Raw genomic sequence first — 15,603 nt, 5'->3', positions numbered from 1 at the left:
TCTAGATGATAGCCCATTACTTGCCGAGAACCATTCCCCAAAGCTCTTGGGTTTGTGTTTGAGATATCAGGGGAATGGTAATTTCAAACACCATATCCATATCTTGCATATTGTCCTCCAGAATGTCCCTCCTTTGCTCAAAATCATTAACCAAGGCATTAGAGTCTTTAGAGTGAATGTAAGAAATATTGATAGATGAATGTTGTTCAGGATTCAGAGTAGTAATAGCTTTAGACATGCTAAACCGTTTAGCAACTGGGTTAGAAATAGTCTTGGGCCCTCTTCCAGTCATTGTATTGCTCACATGGGCTTTCATTTTTTTACAGGGTAGAATAATATTTCTTTGCATGCTTTCCTTGATTACCTAACAAGATATAAGGGTTTATATTGTCCTTATTATTTCCTTCTATGATTCCCCAATAATAGGACTCCTACCAACTTCAGTATCATTTTCCTTATCGTCAACTTCCAAAATTTGAAATCTAGATCCGGTGAAATCCCTAACGTTTCTCACATCAAACCCTTGATTCACTCTATCACGATTTTTCACTAGAGCTGCCCTACCTTTCCTTCCCACCATCATCCATGGGCCATAGCTTTGATTACTTTCCTTACTAGTTTGCCCCTTATCGACCACCTGAGCATGGACTACTGTTGCCTCAGTCCCCGACTTTCCGGCATGAACTTTACCGGATTGGACAGTACTCGTGGTAACCTCATTGTTTACACTAAACCTCTCTGTGCAATGATCTTTAACCTGACCAAATTTCCCACAGCTAAAACAAATCATGGCATGAATTCATACTCAACTTTATGCAACTTATCATCAATCATAAATTGAGAGACTAATGGCTTAGTTAGATCAACCTCCACCACAATTCTCGCAAACTTTCCTCGCTCGGCCAATTCAGTACTATAGTCAATCTTTACCACCTTCCCTACCATGTCGCCAATATACCAGAGCACTTTTTTATAATAGTAATGGATTGGCATTCCGGGTAGCCTAATCCAAGCATGAACAGACTAAATACAACCCATGAAGAAATTAAACTCTTCGTCATAGTGCCCTAAAACCACCCGCGGACCACCTGTTAACACTGCTTCTACATCACAGCCATTCCTTAGCTTCACCAAGAAAAAATCGTTTTCAAGATCTATCACATAGAAACCTTGAGTGAATTTCCACATCGATTCCAATCTATTGAAACCAATCGGTCTCCTAAGCAGTTTAACGACAAACGATAAAAGCCATGGTTTGGACAACTCCTCCTTAACTCTTTTCGAGAAATCGATCATTGGAAGTCCCTTCCTTTGAGATCACGACATCCTCCTCTTGAATATTAAAATCATTGCAACTTCCTGATATAGAATCCATTCTTTCCCTATCAGATTGTAGGACCTTTTCTTTAAAAGACATATCGACATCCTAGTTATCTACCGTACCAACCTCATACTCCTCCCTTAACTTAGCCTTTTTCGTTGATCGATCCTCTTCCATAGGCTCACGACCGATCTCTTTCAACAAAGGTGAAGGAAAAGGTTCAGAAGAAAGGGACATTTTCAAAGTTTACTCGGTATCCTTTTTTACTTTTTTAATATTAAGTCATGATAATATTGTTTTTCTCCTTTTATTTTTTTAGTTATCCATTTATCCAAAATTACACATATTAAAAAATGGACTTTTTATCTTAAATTATAGAAGTAAATACTAATATAACTCTACTAGTTAACAAATGCTTTGTAAATTGAGTTATAGAGTCATTTATTAGAAACTTCTGAATCTATATTTATTTATTTATTTAACTTTTGATTTTTCAATTTAACTTATCTGACATTTCAATTTTTAAGTTTTGCATGTTTAACTTTTTAAATAGAGAGTGAGGTTCAAACATGTTGATGTGGCAAAAAAATTTAATTGGACAAAAAAATATAAATAATTATGCATTAAGTATTTTACTTTATTTTTTTATATATAAAAATAAAAGTTAAATTTAAGTTTATAAATCTTTTGATTTTAAATTATAAATTTTTAAATTTTTAAATTTATATTCTATATTTTAATATGTTAATCTATTTTCATTTTTAATTTTAACTTTTTTCCTTCTACTTTTTTTTTAAAAAAGATAAAAAAGAAATTATTTTTTTAAATTTTAAAAATAATGTATTTCAAACATTGAAATTCACTAATTAGAGATCTATTTTTTTATAATAAAAATATATTATATAAAATTCAAGACGTTAAAGAGGTTAACTGAGAAGTGAAGGGTTAAATGAGTGAAAATGTACAAATTTATAGGTCAAATAAAATATATTTAGCCGCATTACACGACAGCTTAAAAAAATATCTCCAAACGCATTTTTTAATTTTTAACCAAACTCTTGTCCCAACTGAATAAGGAGTCAATTAAACAAATATAAAAATGACAATTTTAAAGATTAATTAGGTAAATTTATAAACTTAAAGATAAAGAATTAAATGAGTTAATGGATATAAGTTCATGAATCAAAAAATATATTAAGCCAATAATAATGTCTTTCATTTCTTATTCTCTATATAAGTTCATTTCTTATTCTTTATAAACTTAAAGATAAAGAATTAAATGAGTTAGTGAACAAAAGCTTCCCCTCTTCAGGTGAAAGTAGAACAAAGACTGCAAACTTTCTTGTTTTCAAAACTCATGGATCAACTTCCTACTAAGGGCATCCTTCAATCCGATGCTCTCAAAGAGGTATTGCCTGAACTTTCTGCTATAAAATATAGATTTAATCATTTAAAAGTATTCACTTTTTTTTAATAATTTTTATTTATAGTTCAACATTTTAAAGATATTAATTTTAAACTTAATTTTGATAAATTATTTTTATTATGATCAAATTTAATTTTTTTTCAAGCTTATCAAAATTAAATTATAGTTGATGAAATAAAAAAGTATGGTTATAAAGAGAAATAATCTAGAAAGATTGGCGTTTTAAACAAATAAATAATTATCCAACTGAAATGCATTTATTAAAACTAAATCAAAAATTGTGTTTTTCAAAAATTGAACCATAAATAAAGAAATTCAAAAAGGCCGAGAAATTTTAAGTGATTAAGCTTAAAATGTATCAAACGTACTCTATAAATTATACATAGTAATTCATTATGTTTTTTGATGAAGAATTCTTTATTAGTAGCTAATTGTTTTTGGAAAATTATGCATATTGTGTTTGCAGTACATCTATAAAACTAGTGTATATCCTAGAGAGCACGGGGAACTCAAAAATTTACGAGAGGCTACTGTGACCAAGTATGGACACAGGTATTGTACAGAAGAACATTGGAAAATTGAATTTTTTGAGAGTTAAAACTTTTATATTATTATTTATCAAAAAAGAAACATTTATAATATTGTTTCATTTAAGAAACCTAACTTTGTTATTTTGAGTACCATATTGTAACTGTCCATTTTCTATTTTTAGTCAAATTTTATATTAAAAATTATTTGTTTATCTCTTGTTTTATTTTTCAAAAAAGGATCAATAATTTAAACAAAATTTACAAGATATTTTTAATAGAGATAAATAAGTAAAAAAAATTATTTAATAATTCTTAAAATACATTTTAAAAAAACATTTGAACATTTTAAATGGAACGAAGGATAAGTGTTTAAGAAAAATTATTATTTGATAAAGTGGTGTTTATTTCCAAGTTCAGAAGTGTAATGGCGGTGCCAGTTAATGAAGGGCTATTTCTGACGATGCTTATGAAAATAATGAATCCGAAGAAGACAATGGAAATTGGTGTTTTTACCGGTTATTCTCTCTTAGCAACCGCACTTGGGTTGCCCGATGATGCCCAGGTTATATACATTTATAATGTATTTCTGCTGACATATTATACAACTACGTATTTGAGTAAAATATGTGTAATACTGTTTGAATATCGCTTAACAAATTTAAAATTAAATTACATTACCGTTTTGCTAGAATATTACAACCATGCTCCACCAATGTTTTAAGGAAGCAGACAAAATTAATTTTCATGAAGACAAACAAAATTAATTTCCATTAAAGCATATAAAATTAAGAAATACAAACTAAAGCTTTTAAAATAAAATAATTTAATTTTCATTGTTTGTTTTTTTTTTTTATATAATTGATGGATGAGGATCGCTTGTAGGAGGAATTGAGCACACGACCTTAACAGTTTCCTGCTAATCGTCTATATCATTTGAGCTATAACTCATTGGTTTTCATTTTCATTATTGAAATGTCAATCTTTACTACTGAAACATTCATCTTTATTGTTGCAATGTTTGTGTCTTCGATGCTCGGGTTACCGTCTAATTTACTCTTGCAATAGATTGAGGTTATTTTATGTGCGGTAGCAAACATTTATCCTTATTTTTTAATTGATTTTAAGACTTCAAATCGTATCAAAAGGACACCATAAATTAATTTATATTTGTTTAGAGAATGAAATTCAGCCAAATTTAGGTAATTATATATGCTAATGTGATATTCATGAGAAATATTTGGGTGAACCAAGTTCGCCAGATTATAAACCATCCATTTATCGTGTGACACGTGTCGAAAATAAATGTCATATAACCAATCAATAAATACCCATTAATTATATCTAAAATATAAGCTATTAATGTGATATTTATTACTTGGTTATGACATTTATTTTTGACACGTGTCACACGATAAATAGATGGTTCATAATCCTACGTGGCGAACTTGGTTCACACAAGTATTTCTCGCTATTCAGATATATCTTTATTTATCAAACTTTCATATGTTACGGCAATGTGCATCACTCTAAATTTATCTAAAACTCTTGCTTGCAATATAAATTATATTTATGGTCACACTTTCATACAAATTAAAGTTTTGATATCAAATTTAAACTTGCAACATAAATTATATTTGTGGTCACATTTTCATACAAATTAAAATTTTGCTATCAAATTTTAACTACCATATAGGCTAATAATCCTAAAAAAATTACATTTGTTCACTATATATAAAGCTTATATATCAACTTTTATGGTCAAATATAGGTAACTGCAATAGATCCAAATCAAGAAGCTTATGAAGTTGGATTACCGTTCATTCGAAACGCAGGCGTAGATCACAAGATCAATTTCATCAAATCAGATGCCAAATCGGTTTTAACCAAAATGTTGGACGACGTAAGTAATTTGCATTCAAAAATTCTTACCTTAACTTGATTAATTTATATGAATTTCATTTATATGTATATGGACATGTTATAGAATAAAGGTGTAGAAGAAATTGATTTTGCATTTGTGGATGCTGAGAAATACAAGTACAAAGAATACCATGAACAATTGCTGAAGCTAGTGAAGGTTGGAGGAATAATTGCATACGATAATACCTTATTTTTTGGCTTTGTTGCTCAACCACCAAACTACGCCGAAGAAAATATGAAAAGAGCAATAAATGGCATATTGGAACTCAATGAATTTCTGGCTAACGATTCTCGCATTGAGATCTCACAAATTTCTATCGGGGATGGTCTCACCTTATGCAGGCGTCTTAAATGAGATTTAATCAGCTCGCAACTATAACTATAATTATTCGTATTATTATGTATGATCACTAGCAGACTTGTTACTGCTAGATGTGGTGTTTGTTTTCTTTTTTTTAATATAATAAGAGGATTTCTAATAAAAATCTTTGGAGAATATTCTTAAAACGTTCAATTATCCTATACTACTGATGAATATTCATATTTTTGTTTAAATACCAATAAAAACTCGCCGCTCAGTAACTATTTCTCCATTTAAGGTTGCAAACATCAAGATCAATATAATTATTTGAACTTCATCTAACCGTTACGTTAAAGGCTGTTGAGTTTAAGAAAGGAGATGATCATGAAAGAATAAAATAAATCACCAACAATTTTTTTTTAAAAAAGCAAAAGAAATATAATGAATAAAGAATGAGAGTGTAGAAATAAAGTGATAATTGTTCTAATATATCTTTTAAAATATATTTACATCTTTTTTAGCTTACTTTTAGAAATTTTTGTTTCTATTTTTATTCTGAAACATAATCAGAAATACTTGACTATTCCTTCGGTTTTAAATTGATAGACACTATTTCAAATTTTTTATCCCAAATTATAGACACTATTTCAAACTTTTTGTCCCAAATTATAGACACTCGATATTTTCTTTACTGAGTAATTGTCTCATATGTATGTTAACACGAATTTCTTGTCCTGAAATTAAGAAGTAAGAAAATATAAAAAATCTAATTTTTTTTGAATTTAATCAAAAAGCGGAATACAATCTCTATTGGATAATTTCTACACGTGTAGAAATTAAATCCTTTGATGCTTTCCTTCAAGATTTGTGGATCAAGGGCTTTTGAAGTTTGTTCTTGAATCCGTTGTAGAATCTCCTTCGCTTTGTTGAATCGTTGACAAGTGATGAACATGTCGTATGAAGATTCGAATATAAAGACATGATTTGACATGTAGTCATTTGGTTGAATCCTCGATGGGTGATGAACACGACGTATGAAGATTCGAATATGGAGGCTTGATTTGGTGTAGTCGCTTGAAGAAATTATGCAGAGTTGCTATATTACTTTATTTGCAGAATTCCGGCGACTAGAGAATTATGTGTCTGTCCTTTTGCGTTATGAAAGCACTCTTATTTATAAGAGTGTGGAAAATATGTATTTATGCACATATATCTATACTTGGAAAGAATAATTAATTTTATTCTAATTAGTTAAATGAGAATATTCACTTAACAAATAAAATAAAATAGCATATTCTTTTGATATTAGGTAAGTATAATTTGTTAGCTTACCCAAATAATTTATTTAATATTATTTAGTAATTAATTTTAAATTACTAAATAAATTTAAATGTTCAATAATACCAACCAAATTTATTTTATGGGTCCAAAATTTATGTGTAAACAAATGCTCTCTCGAAATTTGTTCGCATTTATTTTTTAGCGATTATGTCTCAAAATTTAATTAAATTATTTAAAGTATTTTACACTTATTTAATTCAAAAATATTTAATAGACCAACGATATAAAATTTGAAGCCCTTTTGTCATGAGAATTTTGAACGAGGCTTATTCGGTAAAGCTAAAGATATGAAGCTCCATTAATAATAATACATCTTCTTGGCCATCTTAAAGCTTTTGTCGAGAAGTATTTCCTTTTTAAGAAATGTTTTTTTTTTACTATTTATTTCCCTTTTTTTCTTTAAAAAAACTAAATAACTAGTCCATAGTTCTTTCTCTTCTTCAGGAAAACAAAATAGCCAAGTTAAACCAATATATAAAAGGCATCATTTATTTCCTTTTTTTATCTTTTCTTTATATTTTACTCTTAGAAATTTGTTTATTTTTTTGTCCTTTCTTTGATTTCTTCCCCTTTTGAAGACTTGTTGTAATATTCCGTGTCTTTCCGTCACGTTCATATGAGTTCCGGTTCATGTTTTGAGTCGTGCGTGGACTCGGGTTATCGTGCTTTTGTTTGTTTGTGGTTCGTTCGTAGGTTCGAGTGGCTTAACTGTGGTTTAAGCGTGTGTCCCTGAGGGTGCACGATCGTGCACCGTCTCTAACAGAGACGTTACGATCAGCTCACTATAAATACGTAAGTTACGTGTTTTATTTTGCTTTTACTCGTTTTTACAAACCCTAGCCGACTTTCCTCACCCTCAATCACTGACTAACGCTAAGTAGCCTGAATCCTCTACGTGTTGTACTCAAACTCCTCTAAAATGTCAAGAGCATCTCCAGTGCCATCAAAAGAAGTAGGAGTTAACTTCATATAACTCATCACCAGCTCTTTGTCTGTGGGAACATGGTCGACACCAGCAAGTCAACCAACACCAGCTCCAGCACCAGCCTGAGGTTTCTATTGCTCCGCCAACTGACCTAGCACTGTGCACCGATTCTGCAAAACGGCCTGATTGTTCTGCATCTCGATTATCCCTGCCAAGAAAGTGGTAAAGTCAAACGCCTGCATGTTCAGTGCCTGCTGCACACCTGGTGCCTGAACACCCGCTGCACCGCGTCCTCTACCTCTACCAGCACCAGCACTAGTACCTCTACCTCTACCTGCACCTCTACCTCGACCACTCCCAACATCAGCCTGAACCTCTGGTTCATTCTGGTCGACTTCCATAGAAATCGCATCGTCAGCCTCAGCGTCTTGCTCTGCCGCAGCACGAGCACGAGTACGAACCGTGTTGTTCATATCCTAAGGATTGAACAAGAACAATTTAAATAACACACAACTTCATACTCTAGTATGAAACAAAGCGAGTTCTAACAAAAGATTTCCCGAGAAATCAAAAACAATTGCAATCACCCAAGGGAATTCACATAGGCGGTAAAACGTTAACATATACGCATTGAAATGCAATAAAACAAAATATGACTGACTCGATACAATCCTATCGGTGTAGGCAGAAGGTCTTAAACTCAAAGATGATGTTTTCAAAGACAAGACATGAAACCTATATCCGCAGTAATACCTATGACACAACCATACTTAACAGAGTAAACACATAACAAGCAAATGGCCTTGATTTTAAACCAAAGCTCTGATACCAAGTTTGTCACGATCCATTTTCATGAATCGCGACCCGGCGCTAGGGTATGGGTAATGTAATACCAAAACCTGTAGCAAGCCTTATGGAAACATACAATCACATAAACCTGCAAGAAACCAATGCTCGGGGGCAGCCGAGACTTCAGTCTAGTTCTAGTAGTTCATAATAATCAACTTAAATATAATAAATGCTCGTCCATCTACGAGTCTCCAAAATGACATATATATAAATCATAGTAAACAGTATAACATGCCAAGCAAATATATCCAGTCGGACCAATCCGACAACAACTATAATAATAATAATAAAGACGTCTAGTTACTACTGCGGTCTAAGAATAAAACAGTTTGACAGTTTTATTAAAATAAATGGAACCTCCAAGAAAAGTAAAGAAACGGAGATCAGCTGACTCTCTCAAAATCATAACCTTGGAAAAATTGGGAAAACAACGACGTCAGATTTACTAAGATGAGTTCATACCACTATTCACATTTATTAAGTGGAAAACCTTTAAAATCATTTAAAACATTTTATATAAACATTACGAGTAATAGTTGGAACCCTAATCCATAATATTCTAAATATTACTTAAATCCAATAGGTCTGGTCCCGAGAGCTAAGCTACACCGAGTTATCACTGACTGCACTTAATCCATATCCAGAGTCCCGAGATCTGAGCTACAACGAGTTACTCTACATGGTACCAAGAGCTATACTCACACCGAGTTACCATATTTCACAATATACCTTACGCAGATTATTATCAGTGGGCACACAATCCTAATGAAGCCCATTGGATAGCATGTTCTAACTAAGAGTCATAATGGAAAAACAGTTTGAAATATACGTACAATATATATATATAACAATTTACTTAATAAAGCGGTAAATAGTAAGTTGATAAGCCGCTATTTTACGTCATTTTCATGTCATTTGCATAATGTATTTTAGTGCCTTATTGCGTAAAATAGAGAGCTTTATAATCATTTTTACCCTTTTGCCGTTTTTAATACAAACTGTGAATACTTAGCATTTTTTGAATATAATTGAATAAACAGAGCTTAAATGAAGTGAAATACAAGCCGGACTGATTCTATCAAGATCAAGAAGAAGAATAATGGAAAATCAAGTCTAAGTACGAGCAATGTAGCTGCTAAGATTTAAGATTAGATAAATCGAGAGAGATGATGATGCTATATGACTGATATTAAGTAAAGTTACTAATATCAGCATTAAGAGTTACAAGTTGCATTGACAGAAAAGAGAAAATATAAGCTGTAAAATTCTAACATAAGGAAAAAGGCACACGTATAGGCGTACGTATCAGTAAATGTAAGAATTGTGGATATTATGAAAGAAAGTATAATGAGGAAATTCATATGCCCTCAAAATTTTACAAGATGATTAGAGACATGAAAAGTTTTAGAGATGTGTCAGAAGGATTATCAAAAGAGAGCAGCAATACCAGAACTATTACAAATAAAGGAAAAATGTAATGAACACAGTAAGTAAAGGATAAGATGATACTTCATTGCTATCGAAAAGTTAGGAGTAAACTATATCCAAGAGACCATGATGTCATAAGGACGAGAGATGGTGCTAGTGCAGAGAAATCAACTTATTTAAAAAGAATAATTAGAATCATGATATAAGTACTAAGGAAACACTTCGAGAAGAAGATGAAAGACAGAATACGGACAAACTAAGAAATGATTGTAATTAGTAGTAAGATGATACCTTGAAGAATGAGAATAAAGTTATGAAGCTATTCGAAAGTAAGAGGAAGAAGTTTAAGACGAGAGAGGAAGTTGATTATATAGTAAGAAAGAATGACGGTTAAGGAAATAAATAAGTTATTAAGGACCTACTGAATCTATTAAGGATAAAAGTTAAAGATGAAGTTAGTTAAAAGTTAAAGATAAGAAAGAGTTAAACGAAGGTTAATTAACGAGAAGGATTCTCGAAACAGTTAGACGTTAAAGAAACATATGAGATTCTTATGGGGTTATCATAAATAAGGAATTGTGACGTAAAGGGAAGACAGCTTTGACTAAAAAGTCAATAAGAAACTCAAAATGAACCTCAAAAGAGTAATTAGAGGGAAGGTGAAGAAGATAAGAAAATGAGGACACGAATAGTATCGGTCAAAGAAGACGGTTGTACAAGTTACACAATTAAGGTAACGTGAAGTGGAACGTTTAGGGTAACGGAAAAAGGAATGAAGGATCGTAGTCAACAAATGACGTGAAATTCATGATAGTTTAGAAAAGCAAAGGAAGGAGAAATTGAAGATAGTAAAGAATGTATCAGGTTTAGCTATGTTAAGAGATAGTGAATGTATTAGACATGAAGCAAGTTGAAGAAGATTGATTGATAAAGAACGAAGTGTCAGACAATGATAGAGAGGAGTGAGAAATGACAAGAACCAGCAAAGAAAGGAAAGTGATAAATACGGACGATAATAAAGATCATAACTACAGGTTATGATTACAAGAGAAAATATTCGATGAATATGCATAAAGTAAGTACATCATTAAGATGAAATTAACACGTCGTGACCATTCACGTATAAAGAAGACTAGTAGCAACCTTTGGCTACTAAGAATGAAATGATGAAACGAGAAAACATTAGATTGTGATTAACGACAACCAGGTAGCAATGACGCAAGAACTACGATATTAAGAATACGTCCAAGGACCATTCTATCTCGGAGAAGATAACAAATGAGACGAAGGTACCAATAAAAGAATTCTCAACGATGTAACAGCAAGCAACTATCAAGAGTTGAATAGACGATCGATTAGCAACAAGTATGAAGTTAAGAATTAAGTAAAAGGAAAAGCTGCGATCAAAACATATTAATGGACGTCAAGGAAACTATAAGAATAAGTTAAGATCCCAACAAGATTTATGAAAATTCGAGGATGAATTTTTATAAGGGGGGAAGAATGTAATACCCCAAAATATTTAATTATCTAATTGGACCACGTGTCCAGTTTTGAGTCGCAGTAGTGACGATATCGGAAAGTTTTCCGATAAATAAGTTTAAGTAGGTCGGTTTTGGAAAGGATTTTATGCGAGGAATTTAATAATATACTTCAATTCTAAAGTTAGAATTGGGAATAAAAGGAAAAATGTCAAGAAAAGCTCGAAATAAAGTGCAGGGACCAAAGTGGTAATTTAGCCACTTTGTGTTGAAAGCGGAAATTTTAGATTGTGACGGAAAGTATTAATATCGAGTTTCGTATTATTTATTGGATATAAATAATACGTATAAGTTATAATTTAAGAATTTAACGATTTAGTTATGGATTAAATCGTACAAAAGAAAAGTTTAAAGGATAAATGATAAGAAACAAAAAGAACAAGGACCAAAGTGAGCTTTTAACCCTATATATATATATATATAGGTTACCATTTGAATGAAGGAAAGGAATCAGAGTCTAGAAGCTTCATTCGAGCGATTACGATCGTTTCGCCGCCGTTTCGCCGTTAGACGTCCGATTCAAGTGATTCAAGCGGCGATTTCTTCAGAATCAAATTCTCTATCGATCCTAAGCTTCGTTTCAAGGTAAATATCTTGATATTTGATGGAAAATTCGAATTAAATGGTGGTTTTGGTTTAAAATAGGAATTTATTAATTTAAGCTCGGTTTTAGCGTTTTTGGAAAAACCAAAATACGGGTTTTGTCGGAAATGAAGTGTTTGGTGTGTATGGCGAGTGATAGCACGACGGGAAGCTCGGAAACAACGTTTCCGGGGCTGCGTGCGAATCGCACGTGGTGTGCGGACGCACACCAGTGATGGTGTGCGAACGCACACCACCCTGTGCGGGCGCGCGTTGGGTCCACGAGGGACTAAAATGGACTTTTTTCCCGAGGGACTAAAATGGACTTTTAGCCTTAAAGAAATGGGATTTCGATATTTTCAATATTAGATTCTAAAAACGATTAAGGACCCCGATAAATTAAAAAGTAAAGTTTTAGCTCGACGTTTTACGTGAGCAACGATAATAGAAAATGTATGAATAGTATACGTTTCTCGAATATGAGAAATAAGATTCGAGATATCGTGAATACGATAAAGGAATATTGAATTCACAAATAACATTAGGAATAAAACAAAACCTTAGAATTTAAAGTATTATACGTATGAGAATACGAGATTCACGTCTAATCATTAAACGTTAATTATTATGTACCAGACGTGACAGCGAGTAGTGGAGTTAGTAGACGTGGACTAGCGAAGGCATATCATTTCATAGACCACGTTATTGATTGGATTGCGGTCACTGTGAGTTGCACTTTACTTTCGTGTATTATATATATTAAAGATATCTTATATAGATATATATATATATATATATATATATATATATATATATATATATATATATACTGTTTACACGCATCGCATTATATATAATTTATTGAAATGTTATATGTTTTATTAATTTCTATATACGAGAACTAGTATGCGATCCGAAGAAACTAGCTACCTATTGGGTGTCAATATGCTGTGTGATCACCAGTATTGAGTCAGTCTAGTGTGTTTGCATTTGAGAAATGACTGGATATGTACGATATGATATGAATTCGATACGAGAGTGAACTCGGCTACGGTGTAGCCTGGAAGTCCCCGCATCTAGTGGGCTGGGCCCACCAGTGAGTTGGACTCACAACTTGAGATTTATGATTGGGTTGAACGATATATGATTATTCAAGAGATGTGTCGCATGCTAGGATATTAGTTTCGTACGGATCAAATACCTGTTTATATGTTTTATATTATTGTTTTCTTAAAATGCGATGCTACGTTTTTATGATAATACCGTTAGTAAATGTCAACTCACTCAGTATTTTCCCAAATACTGACCCCTCACCTTTGATGTCTTTCAGGTGCTTAGTATGTGGACCTAGCTAGAGGCCAATTTTGAAGTCCCGAAGTCAGATGTATATGTATAGTTCCTGACTTCTGTGAATGCTGCAGTAGTGGTCCCGCGTTGACAGAGTTGTAGCCTAGACAGCAGTACATTTTTGATTGTGCATTTCACTTGCTGTCCTATTTATATGTTTTGATAGGCTACGTATAATATGTTTGTTCACGGCACCAGATGCCGGTGATAAGCTTGAGACACTAACTGATGTATGTAGTACCGCGAGGCCAGTTCGTACAGGGTACGGTAACTAGAGCCCGCGAGGTTTTAAACAGTTAGTGTAAATGTTTATATATATATATATATATATATATATATATATATGTTACACATATTTGCTTCTGTGTGTTGTGCTAATTGTTTATAATATTTGCGAAAAATTAATAGTGATTTGAGGCTTGCTACGGGTTCCGGAGCTACCACTCCCGTTCCCTAGCGCCAGTTGCGGCTCAATAATTTGGGTCGTGATAGCTATGCTCACACCGAGTTACCACCACATTTCACATACCTTATCTAGATCAATACCGGTGCGCACGCATTCCTAATGATGCCCATTAGGTAGCATGTTCCAACTAAAAGCCATAATGGAAAAACAGTTCGAGATATACATACAGTATATATTTATATATTAAAATAACAATTTACTTAATAAAGCGGTAAATAGTAAGTACAAACTCACTGCTTGCTAATCCACGTGATAACCTGGCAAGCAACTAATCTTGATTCGTCTCCGAAGCACGAACAGTCGACGAGTCTAGACAATATAAATCAGTATTAAAACATGTCCTAACTCTAAAGAGTACTAGACTAAACATATGACTAGCACAAACATCAACGAGCCAATACAAAGCAAACACACTTACTTAATCCATAGCCAAAGCATAAATCAAAGTAGAGTAATCATACATACTGAACATAACCGAAGTCATACGATATTTATGTCAAATTGAGTTCACACTTTGAAAACATAATCCGGAAATCATTTCAATAACTTAGTTAAAATCATAAAACTAAGTTTAAACCAAAGTGGTGAGCTAGCCGAGTTATCACGACTGCCAAGCCTATACTCACAAATTGGGCGACCTAAGTCTAACCCTAACCAAACATCCAACCAAAGTAAAACAATTCGTTTAAAGTCCGGAATCATTTAAATATACCAAAGTCTCAATTTAGAAAACAAGGGAACTCAAATTAAACATTAAAATCCAAGTATAGCATCATGATTATAAAGTGTTCGATAAAAGTCCCCAAAGGATAAACACAACCAAATAAGCCAAAAACCAATATACAACAGCTCTAGCATGCTTAATAATCATATTTTATATAACAAATGTCATAGCAAAACATTTGGAATCAATTAACATATTTTTCACAAAATCAAGCCAATTAAGCATTCATGGCACTTAGCCCCAAAACGAGACCAAACATGAATCGCCAAACTAAACACCTTAGATCAGTTCATATACATTCCTTAATCAATAATATGAAAGTAATTCAGATCTTAAGTCATTACAAAGCATCGAATCTGAAATCAAAGCATTTTAGCGTAAAACTAGCTAGTTTGCAAACTAAGCTAACACGTAGCAAAACATTTATGATTCAAACTCTCAAACTCATTTAGATCAGTAGTATATCATACATAATTTCAAAATACCAAACCAACTCAAATCTAAACTCATGCCAACATCCCTTAAACAATCGATAACGCAATTTTGCTAGAAATTGCCTAAACATGCTAAACAAGCCAAATCATGCATTCGACAACCCAAATCATATAGCCACTGATCCTAAATCATATAAACATCATTTAAATCATCTTAGAGCAGTAGGTGTATCAATTTAAAACATTTAATTGATTACAACACTTGAAAACAATAAATTCATCATTTAACACAATTTCGGCTAAAACATGCGAGAACATGCCAAAGGTGTGATACAACCATATAGATCAGATCTTAAACATTAAATCCATCAAACATATCATCCATATCAGTAACCTAAGCATAGCATCTCATTTTCATGAATTTAAAACACCAAATCGATTAGAATATAAAATTTGCTAGAAAAACCT

The 15,603-nt window shown here is 32.3% G+C and overlaps 1 protein-coding gene across 4 annotated transcripts in view; it reads left to right on the top strand.

The window, feature by feature from the left end:
* Positions 1–1,290: 1,290 nt before the first annotated feature.
* The window catches only part of LOC126680649 (caffeoyl-CoA O-methyltransferase-like), a 33,808-nt gene continuing 19,495 nt past the window's right edge, over positions 1,291–15,603 (top strand). The window contains exons 1-6 of one of the 4 annotated variants that reach the window (XM_056105965.1): positions 1,291–1,574; positions 2,634–2,729; positions 3,214–3,299; positions 3,695–3,839; positions 5,046–5,177; positions 5,262–5,711. In XM_056105965.1, coding sequence (XP_055961940.1) covers positions 2,679–2,729; positions 3,214–3,299; positions 3,695–3,839; positions 5,046–5,177; positions 5,262–5,552 — 705 coding nt within the window. In that variant the 5' untranslated portion in view covers positions 1,291–1,574; positions 2,634–2,678 and the 3' untranslated portion in view covers positions 5,553–5,711. Of the gene's footprint in view, positions 1,575–2,558; positions 2,730–3,213; positions 3,300–3,689; positions 3,840–5,045; positions 5,178–5,261; positions 5,712–15,603 lie in introns of those variants that run through there. The other 3 variants (XM_050375804.2, XM_056105968.1, XM_056105967.1) reach the window with 3 other exon arrangements.

Source organism: Mercurialis annua, linkage group LG5 (genome assembly GCF_937616625.2).
Source record: "Mercurialis annua linkage group LG5, ddMerAnnu1.2, whole genome shotgun sequence".
NCBI classification, from domain to species: Eukaryota; Viridiplantae; Streptophyta; class Magnoliopsida; order Malpighiales; family Euphorbiaceae; genus Mercurialis; species Mercurialis annua.
This window is presented reverse-complemented; position numbering and strand designations above follow the sequence as displayed.